The sequence below is a fragment of the Saimiri boliviensis genome, chromosome 3 (genome assembly GCF_048565385.1).
Source record: "Saimiri boliviensis isolate mSaiBol1 chromosome 3, mSaiBol1.pri, whole genome shotgun sequence".
In the NCBI taxonomy this organism is placed as follows: domain Eukaryota; kingdom Metazoa; phylum Chordata; class Mammalia; order Primates; family Cebidae; genus Saimiri; species Saimiri boliviensis.
In genome coordinates this window covers 2,034,158-2,055,545 of record NC_133451.1, presented here as the reverse complement: position 1 = coordinate 2,055,545, position 21,388 = coordinate 2,034,158, and the positions used below count along the sequence as shown (strand labels likewise).

The window sequence follows — 21,388 nt, the reverse complement described above, 5'->3', positions numbered from 1 at the left end:
ATGGTCTGTCTTTTGATGCGAGGACTCACTGGGATAGGACAAAGCTCATGGCCCAACAGTACAGGACAGAGAAACACAGCGAGACAAAGGTTCTGATGAGTGAGCTGATTCCCGGACTGGTAAACTATTTGTCAGAATACATGTTCTGCATGATTTTCCTGAAGCAAACAGAGATTGGCTGATTTAGTCTTACCTTCCTGGGAAGAATTTTCTAGGAATAATCATTAAATCAGGTTGACACAGGTGATCTCGGCTCTTGATCCCAAGAGTTGAGTTAAGCAGACACAGGTGGTCTCAATCCTTATCCCGTCCTCAATAGTCTCTGAAGGCCCGCTGTCTTTTCCACCTCATTTCCGTTTTTTCTTTTTGAGACCGAGTCTTGCTCTGTCACCAGGCGCCAGGCTGGAGTGCAGTGGCACGAGCTTGGCTCACTGCAACTTCCGCCTCCCAGGTTCAAGCAATGCTCCTGCCTCAGCCTCCCAAGTAGCTGGGACTACAGGTGCACGTCACCACGCCCGGCTATTTTTTGTATTTTTTTTTTTTTTTTTTTGAGACGGAGTTTCGCTCTTGTTACCCAGGCTAGAGTGCAATGGTGTGATCTCAGCTCACCGCAACCTCCACCTCCTGGGTTCAGGCAATTCTCCTGACTCAGTCTCCTGAGTAGCTGGGATTACAGGCACGCGCCACCATGCCCAGCTAGTTTTTTTTTGTATTTTTAGTAGAGACGGGGTTTCACCATGTTGACCAGGATGGTCTCGATCTCTCGACCTCGGGATCCACCCGCCTCGGCCTCCCAAAGTGCTGGGATTACAGGCTTGAGCCACTGCGCCCGGCCCTATTTTTTGTATTTTTTAGTAGAGACGGGGTTTCACCGTGTTGGCCAGGATGGTCTTGATCTCTTGACCTCGTGATCCACCCGCCTCAGCCTCCCAAAGTGCTGGGATTACAGGCCTGAGCCACCATGGCCGGCCGCCACCTCATGTTCTATGTCATCATTTTTTCCCCAGCTTCAAGGAGCCGTCCTGGCAGCCAGTTAGGACGGGCTGCTGGTGTGGTGCTGACCTAAAGGCTTCTCCCGGAGAAGGTGAGAAGAGGGATCCATTCGCTGCATGAGGCTGCATAACCTTAACCCAACACGGTAAAGGCTCTTCTCACTCATGAACAAAGCGGTGAGTAGTCTAGATGAAATACTAACCAGAGAAATCTAGCAACATGGAAAACAGAATTACGTAGGTCCAAGTTGGGCTTATTCCAGAAAAGTAAGGTTTACGTCATTTGAAAGGCAATCAGGAGGCTGACTCAGGAGGCTGAGGCAGGAGAATTGCCTGAACCCAGGAGGCGGAGGTTGCGGTGAGCCGAGATCGCGCCATTGCACTCCAGCCTGGGTAACAAGAGCGAAACTCCGTCTCAAAAAAAAAAAAAAAAAAAGGCAATCAGGCCAGGCGTGGTGACTCATGCCTGTAATTTCAGCACTTTCAGAGGCCGAGGCGGGTGGATCACCTGAAGCTGGGAGTTCGAGACCAGCCCAGACAACATAGTGAAACCCCATCTCTACTAACAATACAAAAAATTAACCTGGTGCGTGGCACGCACATGTAATCCCAGCTACTCAGAGGCTGAGGCTGGAGAATTGCTTGAACCTGGGAGGCAGAGGTTGCAGTGAGCCGAGATCACGCCACTGCACTCCCGCTTGGGCGACAGAGTGAGACTGTCTAAAAAAAAAAAAAACAAGGGCAATCACTATAATTCATCACATAAAGGTGAAAAATTATACAATCATCTCAGTATATGCACAACAAAACATATTTTTTCCTCCCCCCACAACAAAACATTTTTTTTTTTTTTTTTTTTTTTTTTTTGAGACGGAGTTTCGCTCTTGTTACCCAGGCTGGAGTGCAATGGCGCGATCTCGGCTCACCGCAACCTCCGCCTCCTGGGTTCAGGCCATTCTCCTGCCTCAGCCTCCTGAGTAGCTGGGATTACAGGCACGCGCCACCATGCCCAGCTAATTTTTTGTATTTTTAGTAGAGACGGGGTTTCACCATGTTGACCAGGATGGTCTCGATCTCTCGACCTCGTGATCCACCCGCCTCGGCCTCCCAAAGTGCTGGGATTACAGGCTTGAGCCACCGCGCCCGGCAACAAAACATTTTATAAGAACATTTGATAAAATTAAATGTTTGGTCATGATTTTTACAAACCTGTAGCAAATTAGGAAAGGCAGGGAACTTCTCTAATTTGATCCAAGGCACCTTAAAAAAAAATAAGCAAACACTTAATGGACACGTGTCACAGCAAGAAGTATGGGAGAACAGCTAACGGGCCAACGCTCTGGCTCACTGAAGGCTTCGGGGCATGAGTAAAAGCAGGCGGATCTCGGAGTGAAGTAAGAACTTGGAGGAACGGACCCAGCCTGGTGAGTTTCGTTTTGTTTAGTTTGTTCGTTTGCTTGTTTTTGAGACAGTGTCTTGCTCTGTTGCCCAGGCTGGGGTGCAGTGGCACAATCTCAGCAACCTCTGCCTCCTGGGCAAGCAATTCTCCTGCCTCGGGTTCCCAAGTAGCTGGGATTACAGGCGTCCACCACCATGCCCAGCTAATTTTTGTATTTTTAGTAGAAACAGGTTTTCACCATGTTGGCCAGGCTGGTTTCGAACTCCTGACCTCAGATGATCCACCCACCTTGGCCTCCCAAAGTGCTGGGATTATACGCATGAGCCACCAGGCCCAGCCAAGTCTGGTCAGTTTTAAGGTCATTTTTGAGGTTTCGGTCTGAGGACAGCTAGGGAGTCCTGGCATGGTGCGAGCAGATGAAACCCTAACAGAAAACTCACTGTCTTTCTGGACTTAGGAACCAGAGAACAGAGTCTGGACCAACACAACTTCCAGAAAGTAAACAGGGACTCCTAAAAAGGAGAGAGCCAGAGGAAGTCTCTGGCTGACGATGCTGAAGAAGGGGGAGTTCAGCAGCTTGCAGTCCAGGCTGCGCTGAGATTTGAAAGGCCACTAAAGCTTCTCTACAGAAGAGGGAAGCAAGCACAGAGTCAGCAGGGGAGAGGTCACTCCTGCCTTTCCACAGCTGCTGCTGAAAACAGATGAAAAGTCTTACCAACTTATTTAGAAGGCTAGAAAACCCTAACTCCCAGTCTAGATTAACAATAATATATGGCCGGGCGCGGTGGCTCAAGCCTGTAATCCCAGCACTTTGGGAGGCCGAGACGGGTGGATCACGAGGTCGAGAGATCGAGACCATCCTGGTCAACATGCTGAAACCCCGTCTCTACTAAAGATACAAAAAATTAGCTGGGCATGGTGGCGCATGCCTGTAATCCCAGCTACTCGGGAGGCTGAGGCAGGAGAATTGCTTGAACCCAGGAGGCGGAGGTTGCGGTGAGCCGAGATCGCGCCATTGCACTCCAGCCTGGGTAACAAGAGTGAAACTCCGTCTCAAAAAAAAAAAAACAACAACAAACAAACAAACAAACAAACAAAAACAAAACAATAATATATGCAGGCCAGGCACGGTGGCTCACACCTGTAATCCCAGCACTTTGGGAGGCTGAGGCAGGTGGATCACGCGGTCAAGAGATCAAGACCCTCCTAGCCAACATGGTGAAACCCCGTCTCTACTAAAAATACAAAAAAAATTAACCAGACGTGGTGGCACATGCCTGTAATCCCTGCTACTTGGGAGGCTGAGACAGGAGAATTGCTTGAACCCCAGGGGCGGACGTTGCGGTGAGCCAAGAATGCGCCATTGCATTCCAGCCTGGGCAACAAGAGCGAAAGTCCGTCTCAAAAAGAAGAAAAAAATAATATATACAAAGAAAATTATAGGACAATTCACTCATAAAGAGGTGCATATTTTATCTTTTTTTTTTTTTGCACTTTTTAGGTACAAGAGGTGCATATTTTAAAGAAATTCACAGTGAATTGAAAGAAACAGAGCTGTGATTGGGGTGAAGTATGTGAAGCACTTGCTTTGGGCAAAAAAATTCAGGAGATTCCAAAATACTCAGTTATTAAGATAAATATTTTTCAATGAATAGGGTAACTCCTATAAATTTAAAAGGAAAATAATTTAAAAGAAAAAATATTTTAAAAGGTAAATATTTTAACACACTACCTCAAAGAGTCAAAACTCATGCAAAATAACTATGATGAACAAAATATAACATTTTAAATGAAGACAGCATCAATATTACTGATTGGTTTTCTTGCCTCAGCTCTAATATGGCTTGGAATGGCACAGTTACTATCTGTCTTTATTTAGAATTTCAGTATTTTATCATTGATTTTTCATGGCATTAATTTTGAGTTTTTAGGCCAGGCACGGTGGCTCACGCCTGTAATCCCAGCACTTTGGGAGGCCGAGGCGGGTGAATCATGAGGTCAAGAGATCGAGACTATCCTGGTTAACATGGTGAAACCCCGTCTCTACTAAAAATACAAAAAATTAGCTGGGCATGGAGGCGCACACCTGTAGTACCAGCTACTCAGGAGGCTGAGGCAGGAGAATTGCTTGAACCCAGGAGGCGGAGGTTGCAGTGACCAATATCATGCCATTTCACTCCAGCCTGGGTAACAAGAGAGAAACTCTGTCTCAAAAAAAAAAAAAAAAATTTGAGTTTTTAAAATATTGCATTCAAATATCATTTCCTGTGATGGCTGAGCATTTTGACCCCGTGAAACTTCCCTCAGCTCTCTCCCCTTGCGCTGGCCCTGGCCCCAAAACAGAATTTGTCTTGAAAAGTAAGGCTCCTCTGAGGAGCACAGGCAGTTGAACATCGGAGATCCTATCGCGACCTTGGGCACCACATTCATGGCCTCTAGGAAGGGCAGTGTGCGATTTTCTCAACAGATATGGAAGAGCTCATTTTCCTTAAAGAGAAACACTGTTAGGATGAAAACTCTGGAACATAAAGGAAACAAGAAAAATTCCTTAAGTGGACAAAGGTGAAATAATAAAATAACCTATATTATTTCACAGATAAAATTTAGACAAGGGCCAGGTGTGGTGGCTCAGCATTTTGGGAGGCAGAGGCGGGAGGATCCTTGAGCCCAAGAATTTGAGCCTGGGCAATATAGCAAGACCCTGTCTTATAAAAAAAAAAAATTGGACATATACCTTTACGACTGGAAGCAAGACATCAGAATTCTTTTTTTTTTTTTTTTTTTTTTTTTTTTTTTTTTTTTTTGAGACAGAGTTTCGCTCTTGTTACCCAGGCTGGAGTGCAATGGCGCAATCTCGGCTCACCGCAACCTCCGCCTCCTGGGTTCAGGCAATTCTCCTGCCTCAGCCTCCCGAGTAGCTGGGATTACAGGCACGTGCCACCATGCCCAGCTAATTTTTTATACTTTTAGTAGAGACGGGGTTTCACCATGTTGACCAGGATGGTCTCGATCTCTTGACCTCGTGATCCACCCGCCTCTCCCAAAGTGCTGGGATTACAGGCTTGAGCCACCGTGCCCGGCCCCAAGACATCAGAATTCTTACTGCCCTGCTAATGTTCAGCAGGACTGGAATCTTTGGCCAATACCAAAAATTAATAAAGAAAAAGTATAAATATACATGGAAGACACAGAACTGTCATTGTTTGAAAATGAAATATTTAGAATAACCAACTAAATCAACCCACTATTAGAATAAATATAGGAGTCCATAAAGGTTGCTAGATATATGGCCAACTTAAAAAACAGTGTTCCTTGTACTTATAATAACCAACTAGAAAATATAATGGACTATAGGATATCATTCATAAGAGCATGAAATACACTAAGGCACCTGAGAGTTAGGCTAATGAAAATGAGGAGTAACTGCATGAGGCCTGGTGCGGTGGTGCACACCTGTTATCCCAGCTCCTTGGCAGGCCAAGGTGGGAGGATGGCTTGAGGCCAGGAGTTTGAGACTTCATCTTTACAAAAATTTAAAAAGCTAGCTGGGCGTGGTGGCACATCCTGTAGTCTCAGCTGTGAGGCTGCAGTGAGCCATGATTGTACCACTGCACTCCAGCCTAGGGAACAGTGTGAGACGCTATCGCTAAAAAAAATTAAATAAGGCCAAGCGCAGTGGCTCATGCCTGTCATCCCAGCACTTTGGGAGGCCAAAGCGAGTGGATCATCTTAGGTCAGGAGTTCAAGACCAGCCTGACCAACATGGTAAAACCCCACCTCTACTAAAAGTACAAAAAAATCGCCAGGCATGGTGGCAGACGCCTGTAATCCCAGCTACTCAGGAGGCTGAGGCAGGAGAATCACTTGGACCCAGGAGGCTGAGGTTGCCGTGAGCTGAGATCGTGACATTGCACTCCAGCCTGGGTGACAAAAGCAAAAGTCTTAAAAATAAAATAAAATAAATAAATAAATAAAATAAAGAAAGAACCGGCCAGGTGTGGTGGCTCAGCACTTTGGGAGGCTGAGGCAGGGTGATCACCTGAGGCCAGGAGTTTGAGACCAGCCTGTCTCTACTTAAAAAAACCAAACACACACACACAAATAGGCTGGGTGCAGTGGCTCATGCCTGTAATCCTAGCATTTTGGGAGGCCAAGGTGGGTGGATCACTTGAGGTCAAGAGTTCCATGCAAGCCTGGCCAACGTGGTGAAACCTCATCTCTATTAAAAATACAAAAATTAGCCAGGTGTGGTGGCAGATGCCTCTAATCCCAGCTATTAGGGAGGCTGAGGCAAGAGAATTGCTTGAGTCTGGGAGGCGGAGTTTGCAGGGAACCGAGATTGCGCAACGGTCACTCCAGCCTTGCGGTCGAGACGGCCGGGGGAGACCTGTGTTAATTCCAGCTGAATAATTATAAGCTTACTTGGCTCAGAGGACACTGAAGTTTAAACACTAAACTAAACTATATTATTGGTGCAGTTAATTAGAAATCAAGGGGCAACAGGAGGCTCAAGGTAAAGATCATCTGAGAGCGCAGTGACACCGGGGAGCACCGCAGGGCAGCTGCAGCGCAGGGGATACTGCTCTGGTCCCACGAACGCCTTCTCAACATGCAGTTTCGCTCTCGTTACCCAGGCTGGAGTACAATGGCGCAATCTCGGCTCACCGCAACCTCCGCCTCCTGGGTTCAGGCAATTCTCCTGCCTCAGCCTTCTGAGTAGCTGGGATTACAGGCATGTGCTACCATGCCCAGCTAATTTTTTTTTTGTATTTTTAGTAGAGACGGGGTTTCACCATGTTGACCAGGACGGTCTTGATCTCTTGACCTTGTGATCCACCCGCCTCGGCCTCCCAAAGTGCTGGGATTACAGGCTTGAGCCACCGCGCCTGGCCGGAAATTAAAAATTTTAAACAACACCCTTTACAATCACATCAAGGTTATGCAATACTTGGAGGCAAATCTGACAAAAGACGTGCAAGACCCATACACTGAAAACTGCAAAATGGGGCTGAGAAAACTTATTTATTTTAGAGATAGGGGCTCACTGTGTTGCCCAGGCTGGTCTTGAACTCCTGAGCTTAAGTGATCCTCCCACCTCAACCTCCTAAGTAGCTGGGACTACAGGTGCACCACCAGCCCAGCTTTCTGTATTTTTTGTAGAGACGGGGTTTCGCCATGTTGCCCAGGCTGGTCTCCAGCACCTGGGCTCAAGTGATCCATTCCTCTCGGCCTCCCAAAGTGCTGAAATTACAGCCTTGAGCCTAGTTGGGAGAATTTAAAGACCCAAATAAACAGAGAGAAATACATACTATGTTCACTAGACAGAAACTACCAATTGTCCCTCAACTGACCTACAGATTCAATACAATTCCAATCAAAATGCCAGAAGCCTTTTTATTTTTTTTTGTAGAAATTGACAAACGATTATTAAATTTATATGGAAATTCAGGCTGGGTGCAGTGGTTCATGCCTGTAATCCTCGCACTTTAGGAGGCTGAGGCGGGTGTATCATTTGAGGTCAGGAGTTCGAGACCAGCCTGGCCAAAATGGAAAAACCCATCTCTACTAAAAATACAAAAATTAGCCGGGCATGGTGTTACGCACTTGTAATCCCAGCTACTTGGGAAGCTGAGGCAGGAGAATCACTTGAACCCAGGAGGCGGAGGTTGCAGTGAACTGAGATTGTACCACTACACTCTAGTCTGAATGACAGAACAAGACCCTGTCTCAAAAAAAAAAAAAAAAAAAAAAAAGGAAATACAGACGACTTAAATAACCCAAATAACTTAATAACTTTTCTTTTTCCTTTTTCTTTCTTTCTTTCTTTCTTTTTTTTTTTTGAGATGGAGTCTTCCTCTTTCGCCAGGCTGCAGTGCAGTGGCACAATCTCAGCTCACTGTAACCTCAGTCTCCCCGATTCAAGTGATTCCCCTGCCTCAGCCTCCTGAGTAGCTGGGACTACAGGTGCGCACCACCACACCCAGCTAATTTTTTGTATTTTAGTAGAGACAGGGTTTCACCAAGGCCAGGATGGTCTCGATCTCCTGACCTCAGGATCCACCCACCTCGGCCTCCCAAAGCGCTGGGATTACAGGTGTGAGCCACTGTGCCCAGCCAAGGTGAGATTTTTTTTTTTTTTTTTTTTTTTTTTTTAAGTTGGAGTTTCGCTCTTGTTACCCCGGCTGGAGTGCAATGGCGCGATCTCGGCTCACTGCAACCTCCGCCTCCTGGGTTTCAGGCAATTCTCCTGCCTCAGCCTCCCGAGGAGCTGGGATTACAGGCACGCGCCACCATGCCCAGCTGATTTTTTGTATTTTTAGTAGAGACAGGGTTTCACCATAGCCAGGATGGTCTCCATCTCCTGACCTCATGATCCACCCGCCTCGGCTCCCCAAAGTGCTGGGATTACAGGCGTGAGCCACTGCGCCTGGCCCAAATAACTTTTCAAAAAAACAAAATCAGAGAATTAACACTACATGATTTCAAGACTTATTTTAGAAAGCTACAGTAACCAAGACAGTCTGGTAGTGGCATAAAGATAGATGAGTAAGTCAGGACAGAAAAGTCCAGAAAGGACAATAATTTTGACAAATAATGTAGGAACAATTAGATAACATATTTTAAAATGAAAAAGCCTTTGGCTTTCTAATTTTGCAGTCTGATGGGTGTAACGAGGCATCTTGTTACTTTAGTTTGGATCTTTCAGGTTACTAATGAATCTAAGCATCTCTGCACATACTTCTCCGGTGTCAGTGACCGTGCAGGGTAGGCACGTCTGCCGGGGGTCTCTCGACCTGCAAGAGGGTCCCAATACCTGGAAGAGAGAGTGTGCAGAAGAAAGGGAGACAGAAGGCGGGGCGTCGGGAGGGCTGGACAGGCCGTGCCTAAACAGCGAATTTTATTTTTCAAAGGCCAGGAATAAATACACTTTCTTTGCTCTGGTTTACGTCACCGCAAGAGGAAATGCAAATCTATGCCTTACATGGCCTATACAATAGAGAAGTCAGATACACAAGCAGTGGTTTTAAAAAGTAACAGAATTTCCTGTGATCACAAAGCTTGTTTACACCTAGACATTATTCCTCATGGCTGCAGGTATTTCTGGTTTGATCTTGTTTTAACCATCTTTTTTTTTTTTTTTTTTTTTTTTTTTTTTTTTTTTTTGAGACGGAGTTTCGCTCTTGTTACCCAGGCTGGAGTGCAATGGCTCGATCTCGGCTCACCGCAACCTCCGCCTCCTGGGTTCAGGCAATTCTCCCGCCTCAGCCTCCTGAGTAGCTGGGATTACAGGCACGCGCCACCATGCCCAGCTGATTTTTTGTATTTTTAGTAGAGACGGGGTTTCACCATGTTGACTGGGATGGTCTCCATCTCTTGACCTCGTGATCCACCCGCCTCGACCTCCCAAAGTGCTGAGATTACAGGCTTGAGCCACCGCGCCCGGCAGACACAGTTTTAAGAGTATCTTCATCATCAACATTTTCTCTATCACTTTCTTCAGTTTAACCAATCAACAAAACCACCGCTCCATGATCTGTGGCATTCGCTGGTTTGCGGAGTTCAAACTGGCCGAGCCCCTAGGGCCAGGGCACTGCTAGCATCTGGGCTCCGCACTTCTCACCCGGCGTTCCCACCGCCCAGTGGCAACAGCTGTGAAGAATAACGAAAAGACCTTTTTAAAAAAGATATTTTAGCACAGAGACCGGGCCAGGCGGCCCGGGCCTGTAACACCCCAGCACTCTGGGAAGCAGAGGCTCCGGGAGGTGGAATCGCTTGAGCTCAGGAGGTCGAGACCATCCTGGTCAACATGGTGAAACCCCGTCTCTACTAAAAATACTAAAAATTAGCTGGGCATGGTGGCGCGTGCCTGTAATCCCAGCTACTCAGGAGGCTGAGGTAGGAGAATTGCCTGAGCCCAGGGGGCGGAGGTTGCGGTGAGCCGAGATCGCGCCATTGCACTCCAGCCTGGGTGACAAGAGCGAAACTCCGTCTCAAAAAAAAAAAAAAAAAAAGAGACAAAAGCGTAAAAGGAACATAATGAAATGAAGTTTAACTTTTGCTCATGTTGGTATCTAATGACAAGCTCGTATGACTGTAAAGTTCACTAGCGGCTCCCGCCCGGCGGCTCCCGCCCGAGCGCGAGCAGGGGTCTCCCTGCCCTGCGACCGCTCCCAGAGCGCCCTCCGACCCGCACGCTCAGCGCAGCCCCGTGGGCAGCGCCCAACGGGCAGAGCGGGCTCGGCGGCGACGGAAGCTCAGCGCGGGCACCCGGATCCCGCCGCTTCGCTCAGGGCAGGTGCCGGGTCCGCGGGGCGTCCACACGGCCTGCGCACTACGGCCGACCGGGTCCGCGCCGAGAGCAAAGTGAGCAGAAAGCGAAGGGCGGACGGCGGGGCAGGTGCCACCGGGAGCCCCCGCCCACCGCGCGAGCCCCGACTCCGCAGCGCTTGGCACCTGCACTGCGAACGCCAGGCCGCAGACCCGACCTCCAAGCCGCGAAGACGCGCGCCCACTCGTGACGTCATCTTTTGCGGTCTCTCCGAGAGCCGGCAGCGGGCGCCGCCATGATGCATTACGGAAGCCTATAGTCCATGCTCGGCGGCACCCCGTCATTCCGGCTCTCGGAGTTGTCACAGAGCTTCCCGGAGATGCAGCCGCCACCCAGAATCGCTCTCGCTGGAAGCTCCGCTCGTGGGGCCGCGCTGCCTGCTCCATCTCCACGGCCTGCAGTCCGCATCCCGCCGGGCGCCGCCATGTTGGGGTCCTAGCCGGGGGCGCGTAGGTGTCTCCATAAGATGCCGGCGCTACGGCGCGCGCTTCCCTCCAAGATGGCGTCCATGCGGGAGAGTGACACGGGCCTGTGGCTGCACAACAAGCTGGGGGCCACGGACGAGCTGTGGGCGCCGCCCAGCATCGCGTCCCTGCTCACGGCCGCGGTCATCGACAACATCCGTCTCTGCTTTCACGGTCTCTCGTCGGCGGTGAAGCTCAAGCTGCTGCTCGGGACGCTGCACCTCCCGCGCCGCACGGTGGATGAGGTGAGGCAGGCGGGGCGCCCCGCGGCCGCGCCTCCCTGGGACCCGAGGCCCCCGGAGCCCCAACCTTCCCACCTCCGACCCTCGCACCCCACTCCCGGCCCCGCTCCCGAACCGCCCCGGCCCCTCTCCCCACCTCTTCATCTCGCTTCAGACTGTCAGTCCCCGCCAGGGTCCGCAGCTGCCCCCGCCCCCCTCCCAGCTCCTCGGGATTTCTCCCCCTAGTCCTCGCCTCGCACTGGGTTCTCATCCCCAGCCTGGGTCCTCAGGCCCTCCTCGCAACTCCTCCCCCCCCCCCCCCCCCGGGAACCCTCCCTACGGTCCTCACCTCCCCACCTCTCGTCCTCACCCCCACCTAAGTTTTCACCTCCCCTGGATCCTCAGCCCCGCTCTCCGCCGGGCCCGGGGTCCTCACTGCCGACCCCGGGCCCCCGGGTACTCGCCCGGCTCCCCCGCCCCGGCCCTCGCCCGCCCAGTCCCCCGCCGACGGACTCTCGCGGCGGGGCGCGCCGGCCCCAGCGGGACCTCCCATCGAGGTTTCCCGGCGGGGACGTGCCCCGGTGGCCGGGGCCGGGGCGGGGGCGGGGGCGAGGGCGGGGATCCCGAGGGAAACCCGCGTGCGGAGGGGCCGCCCGAGCCCGGTGGCTGCGGGGTGCGCTGACTGGGTTTTCGCGTCCTCACCTCGCGGAGACCGCGGCCGTCCCGAGCGCTCTGTGTTCTTTTGACTCTTTTCTCTGCGCCGTTTTTGCGTCCTGCCAACGAGTGGGCGTGTGAAGTGTGTTTCCTTTCTGCCTCAACGTTATCTTACTGTATGCTTTCCCTGCGACATCAACCGAGTCGTTTTGCAGACTGTCGCGGCCCCTTGGTTGTTTAAAAGTTCCTGGCTACTGGTGTCTTACTGACTCTCGTAGGTTGTCGTTGTTTTTGATTCAGATGTAACATGTATGAAAAAGTACATATTCGTTAAGTTTAACCAATAATAAAAGCATCGTGCGTCAGCCCTGCGATCCTCACAGGTGGAGAAACGGAACCATGCTTGTTCCTTGTGGAAGCCGCCCACTGGTCATCACGGCCGTCTTCCTTTCCCTTCCCACGTTTTGGAAAGGTAATCGTTTCTGTGCCATCTCCCCGGTGTTATGCCCCCCTAAGTGGCACAGCTTGGTTGCCTGATTTGGATTCGTGTGATGGGACCCTAGCGTGTGTATGTTGTGTGTGGCACGCGTGTGTCCTTTTGCTGGGCCCCTGGACAGTTCCATCCACATGGTAGCTGGCTGGTGTAATTCTCACTGCCCTGCGGTCTTCGTTTCTCTGAGTAGGAAGCTATCCATTCTATCACAGTGACCCATTTAGCTTATGGCAGTTTTTTGCTGTTGTAAATAATGCTGTTACTACATGATTGTGATGTGTGTGTTCAGATGTTTGGAAGCTTGGATTTCTCCAGGGTATAATATCTAGGAGTGGAATTGTGGGGATCAGAGGATTATGCCAAATTGTTTTTCAGAGTGTTTTGTTTTTGTTTTGTGTTTTGTGTTGTTTGAGACAGGGTCTCTTGCTGTCAGCCAGGCTGGCGTGCAGTGGTACGATCATGGCTTACTACAGCCTCAGGTGATCCTCCCACCTCAGCCTCCTGAGTAGCTGGGATTACAGGCATACGCCTCCATGCCCAACTAGTTTTTGTATTTTTAGTAGAGACAGGGTTTCACCATGCTGCCTAGACTGGTCTTGAACTCCTGACCTCAAGCAGTCTGCTTGCCTCCGCCTCCTCACGGTCTGGGATTACAGGTATGAGCCATGGAACTCGGCCTGCTGTTTGGTTTTCTGTTTTGAGAATTGTATATTCAAATCTGTTTTTAAATTCTCTTCCCATTGTTCTGTAAGGGTTTTCTTTTTTATTATTTCTTATAATTTCTTTTAATTATTTGTTATAGATAACAGTCCTTTTTCAGTTACAACTGTCTCCCAGTTGTCCTTTGACTTAGCTTCCTGGAATTTTTTCTTTTCTTTCTTTCTTTCTTTCTTTCTTTTTTGTTTTTTTGAGACTGCATCTTGCTCTGTCACCAGGGCTGGAGTCTAGTGGTGTAATCATAGCTCACTTTAACCTTGAGCTCCTGGGCTAAGCAGTCCTCCTCCTCAACCTCTGGAGTAGCTGGGACTACAGACATGCTGCCACTACACCTGGCTAATACGTGTGTGTGTGTGTGTGTGTGTGTGTGTGTGTGTATGGAGATGAGGGTCTTACCATATTGCCCAGGCCGCTCTTGAACTCCTTGCCGCAAGTGATCCTCCTGCCTCGGCCTCCCATAGCGTTGGGATTACAAGTGTGATCCACGTGCCCAGCCCTCTTCCCAGAATTGTGGATGAAGAGAAGCTCCGGCCAGGCGTGGTGGCTCACGCCTGTAATCCAAGCACTTTGGAGACCAAGGTGGGCCGATCACCTGAGGTTGGAAGTTCAAGACCAGCCTGACCAACATGGTGAAACCCCATCTTTAAAAAAAAAAAAAGAAGAGAAGCTGCTGTTTTTTTTTGTTTTGTTTTGTTTTGTTTTTTTTTGAGACAGAGTTTCGCTCTTGTTGCCCAGTCTGGAGTGCAATGGCGCGATCTCGGCTCACCGCAACCTCTGCCTCCTGGGTTCTGGCAATTCTCCTGCCTCAGCCTCCTGAGTAGCTGGGATTACAGGCATGCCCCACCATGCCCAGCTAATTTTTTGTATTTTTAGTAGAGACGGGGTTTCACCATGTTGACCAGGATGGTCTCGATCTCTTGACCTCGTGATCCACCCGCCTCAGCCTCCCAAAGTGCTGGGATTACAGGCTTGAGCCACCGCGCCTGGCGAAGCTGCTGTTTTTAACGTAGGTGGGGTATTCATCAGCCCACTGTCATTGGTGCCAGTTGTGTCTCACTGGAGGACATGCTGGGAACACTCCCTGGGTTGGTTATCTTGGCGTAGCTGTACATTTTGCCTTTCACACTTGAATCTTCAGTCTGCGTGGAATTGATGATTGTGTGAAGCTGGGAGTCTAATTTTCCACATGGACATCCAGTTAGTCCAGCACCCAGCGTTGATTAGAATGACTGTCCATTTCCATTGATCTGCAGTGTGACTTCTGCTGTGTATGTTTCAGGCTATGCTCTCTTCTTGCGGTCACTGACATATTGATGTGCTGATAACCCAGTCAGTTCCTGTCACTTTTTTTCTGAGTCTTCTTAGCTGACGGAGCGAACTCTCCCACTGTTTTTCTCCAAGAGCATCTCTGGCTGTTCTTGTCCCTTCACACTTCCGAGTGTATATTCCATACTTCTTACACACAGAGAGCCTGCCTGCGGGGTTTTAAGACTGAGCTGAACTTGCAGTTTATTCTAGGTGATGTCTTCTTTATATCACATCTTATAATTTGTGGGTGTGGGTACATTTAAATGTTCTTTATGATCTCAATAGAGGCCTTCCATCTCATATATTGCCACCTAGTTCATGTTTTTTCATGCTGTTGTAGATGGTATCTGTTAAAGTCTTGGTTTTGCTTGTTGCTGGTTTATAGAAATGCAGTTGATTTTTGCTTTTTGGGTTTTTTTGAGACAGAGTCTCACTTTGTCACCCAGGCTGGAGTGCAGTGGCGCAATCTCGGCTCACTGCAATTTCTGCCTCCCAAGTTAAAGTGATTCTTCTATCTCAGCCTCCCATGTATTTGGAGTTACAGGTGCACGCCACCACACCCGGCTAATTTTTGCATTTTTAGTAGAGATAGAGATGGGGTTTCACCATTGTTGGCCAGGCTGGTCTTGAACTCCTGACCTTAGGTGATCCAGCCGCCCCAGCCTCCCCAAGTGCTAGGATTACAGATGTGAGCCACCACAGCCAGCCTGATTTTTGGATAATGAGTTTGTGACTACCATTTGTGTTAAAATTTTGCTAGTTGCAGTAATTTTTCTTCTGTAGAGTTTCTTGATTTTTCTGTGCCCTTCATATTATTTTTCATTTTCCAATTGCCTTTTGTTTTTTCTCATCTCACTGGACTGGCCAGGACCCTCCGGCTCTTCGTTGTCTGACCTCCCATCACACAGGGAGAACTTGGAATGTTTTGCCAGTAGGCGTTCTGTTCCCTGTTGTCTTTGGCAAATACCGTTTATCTACTTACGGAAATTCTCTTCTCTTCTTAGAAGACTTGTAAAAAAAATCTTTTAATCATGAATTTTAAAAAGTAGCTTTATTAAGAGATAATATATAGCTGGGTACAGTGGCTCATGCCTGTAATCTCAGCACTTTGGGAGGCCAAAATGGGCGGATTGCTTGAGCCCAGGAGTTCGAGATTAGCCTGGGCAATATGTTGGAACCCCGTCTCCATAAAAAATATAAAAATTAGCCAGGGGTGGTGGCATACGGCTGTGCGAGGCTGAAACTACTTGGCAGGCTGAGACGAGAGGATACCTTGAGCCTGGGAGGTTGAGGGTGCAGTGAACTGTGATCACATCACTGCATCTAGCCTGGGAAACAGAACGAGACCCTTTCTCAAAAGAAAAAAGATAGTCCGGGCACGGTGGCTCAAGCCTGTAATCCCAGCACTTTGGGAGGCCGAGGAGGGTGGATCACGAGGTCAAGAGATCGAGACCATCCTGGTCAACATGGTGAAACCCCATCTCTACTAAAAATACAAAAAATTAGCTGGGCATGGTGGCACGTGCCTGTAATCCTGGCTACTCAGGAGGCTGAGGCAGGAGAATTGCCTGAACCCAGGAGCGGAGGTTGCGGTGAGCAGAGGTCGCGCCATTGCACTCCAGCCTGGGTAACAAGAGCGAAACTCTGTCTCAAAAAAAAAAAAAGAAAAAGAAAAAAGATATAATTGATATACCATGTAAATATACCAGATAGCTTTCACCATTTAAAATGTACAGTTCAGTGGTTTTTAGTACATTCACAGAGTTGATTACCATTCTAGTCAATTTTAAAACATTTTCATCGTCCCCCAAATAAGTCCTGTGCTCATTAGCATTTCCCCAGTCCTCTTCCTGCCCACTCCTAGGTGACTCGTAATTACTTTTTGCTTCTATCGATTTGTCTATTCAGGTTATGTTATATAAATAGAGTCATACATCTGGTCTTTTGTGCCTGACTTTTTTCACTTAGTGTTTTGTTTTTGTTTTTTTTTTTAGACGGAGTCTCGCTCTGTCACCAGGCTAAAGTGTAGTGACGTGATCTCGGCTCACTGCAGCCTCTGCCTCCCAGGTTCAAGCGATCATTCTACCTTAGTGTCCTGAGTAGCTGGGACTACAGGCATGTGCCACCAAGCCCAGCTAATTTTTGTATTTGTACAAATACAAATACCATGTTGGCCAAGCTGGTCTCCATCTCTTGACCTCATGATCCGCCTGCCTTGGCCTCCCAAAGTGCTGGGATTACAGGTATAAGCCACTGCACCTAGCCTTTATTTCTTCTTTAAAACAAAACAAAACAGAAATGGGATACATGTGCAGAATGTGCAGGTTTGTTAACTAGGTGTGTGTGTGCCGTGGTTTGCTGCACCCATGGACCTATCCTCTAAGTTCCCTCCCCTCGCCCCGCCCCCCACCAAGCCCTGGTGTGTGGTGTTCCCCTCTCTGTGTCTATGTGTTCTCAATGTTCAACTCCCACTTATGAATGAGAACATGTTGTTTGGCTTTCTGTTCCTATGTTAGTTTGCTGAGGATGATGGCTTTCTTTTCTTTTTTTTATAGAGACGGGGTTTCACCCTCTTGGTCAGGATGGTCTCGATCTCTTGACCTCGTGCTCCACCCGCCTCGGCCTCCAAAAGTGCTAGGATTACAGCCGTGAGCCACTGCGCCCTGCCGGATGATGGCTTTCAGCTTCATCCATGTCCCTGCAAACAGGGACAGGATCTCATTCCTTTTTATGGCTGTATAGCATTCCATGGTGTATATGTATCACATTTTCTTCATTATTTATTTATTTAATTTTTGTTATGTATCACATTTTCTTTATCCAGTACATCTTTGATGAGCATTTGGGTTGGTTCCATGTCTTTGCTATTGTAAGTTGTGCTGCTATAAACATACATGTACATGTATCTTTATAGTAGAATGATTTATATTCCTTTGGGTATATACCCAGTAATGGGATTGCTGGGTCAAGTGGTATTTCTGGTTCACAATGAGATGGCATCTCATCGTGGTTCTGGTTTGCATTTCTCTGATGATGAGTAATGTTGAGCTTTTTTTTCATGTGTTTATTGGCCACGTAAATATTTTCTTTTGAGAAGTATCTGTTCGTATCCTTTGCCCACTTTTTGATGGGGTTGTTTTTTTCTTGTAAATACGTTTAAGTTCCTTGTAAATTCTGGATATTAGACCTTTGTCAGATGGGTAGATTACAAAAATTTTCTCGCATTCTGAAGGTTGCCTGTTCACTGATACTAGTTTCTTTTGCTGTGCAGAAGCTCTTTAGTGTCAATTTTGGCTTTTGTTGCAATTGCTTTTGGTGTTTTTGTCATGAAATCTTCGCCCTGACTGTGTCCTGAATGGTATTGCCTAGGTTTTCTTCTAGGGGTTTTTATGGTTTTGGGTTTTACATTTAAGTTTTTAATCGTCTTGAGTTAATGTACCCAGTTTTTCAAACGGAATGCTTCCACCTTTTGCCCATTCAATATGGTATTGTCCGTGGGTTTGTCATAAATAGCTCTTATTATTTTGAGATATGTTCCATCAATACTTAGTTTGTTGAGAGTTTTTAACATGAAGGGATATTAAATTTTATCAAAGGCCTTTTCTGCATCTGTTGAGATAATCGTATGGTTCTGGTCTTTGGTTCTGTTTATGTGATAGATTATGCTTGTTGATTTGCGTATGTTGAACCAGCCTTGCATCTCAGGGATGAAGCCGACTTGACTATGATGGATAAGCTTTTTGATGTGCTGCTGGTTTTGGTTTGCCAGTGTTTTATTGAAGATTTTCACGTTGATGTTCATCAGGGATATTGTCCTGAAGTTTTCTTTTTTTGTTGTGTCTCTTCCAAGTTTTGGTATCAGGATGATGCTGGCTTCATAAAATGAGTTAGGGAGGAGTCCCTCGTCTTCAGTTGTTTGGAATAGTTTCAGAAGGAATGGTACCAGCTCCTCTTTGTATTTCTGGTAGAATTCAGTTGTGAGTCCATCTGGTACTGGGGTTTCTTTTGGTTGATAGGTTATTACTGCCTCAGTTTCAGAGCTTGTTACTGGTCTATTCAGGGATTCGACTTCTTCCTGGTTTAGTTTGGTAGGGTGTATGCACTCAGGAAATTACGTATCAATTTCTTCTAGATTTTCCAGTTTATTTGTGTAGAGCTGTTTATAGTATTCTCTGACGGTAGTTTGTATTTCTTTGGAACCAGTGGTGTTATCCCCTTTGTTATTTTTTTATTGTGTCTATTTGATTCTTCTCTCTCCTTTATTAGTCTAGTTAGTGGTTAATCTGTTTGGTTAATTTTTTCAAAAAATCAGCTCCTGGATTTGTTGATTTTTTTTCCTTGTCTCTCCTTTAATTCTTCTCTGATCTTAGTTATTTCCTGTCTTCTACTAGCTTTTGGATTAGTTTGCTCTTGCCTCTCTGGCTCTTTTAATTGTGATGTTAGGGTGTCCACTTGAGATCTTTGTAGCTTTCTGATGTGGGCATTTAGTGCTATTAATTTCCCTCCTTTTTTTTTTTTTTTTTTGACATGGAGTCTCACTCTGTAGGCCAGGCTGGAGAGCAGTGGCGCCATCTCGGCTCACTGCAACCTCCGCCTCCTGGTCCCGGTCTCAGTTCAAGCAATCCTCCTACCTCAGCCTCCCAGGTAGCTGGGATTACAGGCAGAAGCCACCATGCCCAGATAATTTTTGTATTTTTTAGTAGTGACAGGGTTTCACTGTGTTGGCCAGTCTGGTCTTGAACTCCTGACCTCATGATCTGCCCGCCTCAGCCTCCCAAAGTGCTAGGATTACAGGTGTGAGCCACCACACCCAGCCTAATTTCCCTCTTAAGACTGCTTTAGCTGCGTCCCAGAGATTCTGGTACATTGTGTCTTTGTTCTCATTGGTTTCATAGAACTTTTCAATTTCTGCTTTAATTTCATTATCTAGGAGTCATTCAGGAGCAGGTTGTTCAATTTCCATGAAATTGTGTGGTTTTGAGTTAGTTTCTTTTTTTTTAATTTTTTTTTTTTTTAATAAAATATAAAAAACATGGAACGCTTCACAAATTTGCATGTCATCCTTGCGCTCATCCTTGCGCAGGGGCCGCACTAATCTTCTCTGTATCATTCCAATTTTAGTATGTGTGCTGCCGAAGCGAGCACTTGAGTTGTTAGTTTCTTAATCTTGAGTTCTAATGTGCATTGTAGTCTGAGAGACTGTTGTTATTTCAGTTCTTTTGCATTTGCTGAGGAGTGTTTTACTTCTGATTATGTGGTTGATTTTAGAATAAGTGCCATGTGGCACTGAGAAGAATGTACATTCCGTTGATTTGGGGTAGAGAGTTCTGTAGACGACCACTAGGTCCACTTGATCCAGAACTGAGTTCAAGTCCTGAATATCTTCGTTAGTTTTCTGTCTCGTTGATCTGTCTAGTACTGATAGTGGGGTGTTAAAGTCTCCTGCTGTTACTGTGTGGGAGTCAGTCTCTTTGCAGGTCTCTGAGAACTTGTTTTATGGATCTGGGTGCTCCTGTATTGGGTGTATATATATGCAGAATAGTTAGCTCTTCTTGTGGAATTGTTCCCTTTACCATTATGTAGTGCTCTTCTTTGTCTTTCTTCATCTTTGCTGGTTTAACGTCTGTTTTGTCAGAGACAGGACTGCAACTCCTGCTTTCCTTTGCTTTCCATTTGCTTGGTAAGGTTTCCTCCATCCCTTTATTTTGAGCCTGTGTGTGTCTCTGCACATGAGATGGGTCTCCTGAATATGGCACACCGATGGGTCTTGACTCCATATCCAGTTTGCCAGTCTGTGTCTTTTTTTTTTAAATTATTTCGGTCTCTGTCTTTTAATTTAGCCCATTTACATTTAAGGTTAGTATTGTTATGTGTGAATTCCATCCTGTCATCATCATGCTATCTAGTTATTTTGCACACTTAATGCAGTTTCTTCATAATATCATTGGTGTGTATATTTTGGTATGTTTTGCAGTGGCTGGTACTGGTTTTTCCTTTCCATGTTTAGTGCTTCTTATAGGAGCTCTTGCAGGGCAGGCTTGGTGGTAACAAAATCCCTCAGCATTTGCTTGTCTGAAAAGGATTTTATTTCTCCTTCACTTATGAAGCTTAATTTGTCTGGATATAAAATTCTGCATTGAAAATTCTTTTCTTTATCCTTTTTTTTTTTTTTTTTTTGAGACAAAGTCTCACTTTGTTGCCCAAACTGGAGTACAGTGGTGCAATCTCTGCTTACTGCAACCTCCACCTCCCAGGTTCAAGTGATTCTCCTGCCTCAGCCTCCCAAGTAGTTGGGACTACAGGCATGTGCCACCATGCTCAGCTAATTTTTTTTTTTAATTTATTAGTAGAGATGGGGGTTTCACTATGTTGGTCAGACTGGTCTTGAACTCCTGACCTTGTGAGCTGCCCACCTCGGCCTCCTAAAGTGCTGAGATTACAAGTATGTGCCATTGCGCACGGCCTGAAAATTCTTTTCTTTAAGAATGTTGCCGGGCGCGGTGGCTCAAGCCTGTAATCCCAGCACTTTGGGAGGCCGAGGTGGGTGGATCACAAGGTCGAGAGATCGAGACCATCCTGGTCAACAAGGTGAAACCCCATCTCTACTAAAAATACAAAAAATTAGCTGGGCATGGTGGTGCATGCCTGTAATCCCAGCTACTCAGGAGGCTGAGGCAGGAGAATTGCTTGAATCCAGGAGGCGGAGGTTGCGGTGAGCTGAGATCGCGCCATTGCACTCCAGCCTGGGTAACAAGAGCGAAACTCCGTCTCCAAAAAAAAAAAAAAAAAAAAAAAGAATGTTGAACATTGG

At 47.3% G+C, this 21,388-nt stretch overlaps 1 protein-coding gene and 1 pseudogene across 1 annotated transcript in view; one reads left to right on the top strand and one right to left on the bottom strand.

Annotated features, from left to right (window-relative positions):
• Positions 1-11,114: 11,114 nt before the first annotated feature.
• Positions 11,115-21,388, top strand: part of NELFA (negative elongation factor complex member A) — a 35,612-nt gene continuing 25,338 nt past the window's right edge. Inside the window, exon 1 of the mRNA XM_039468054.2 lies at positions 11,115-11,429. Within this exon, the coding sequence (XP_039323988.1) occupies positions 11,187-11,429 (243 nt within the window). The 5' untranslated portion in view covers positions 11,115-11,186. The remainder of the gene's footprint in view (positions 11,430-21,388) is intronic.
• On the bottom strand, positions 19,604-19,722 carry LOC120363757 (U6 spliceosomal RNA; annotated as a pseudogene).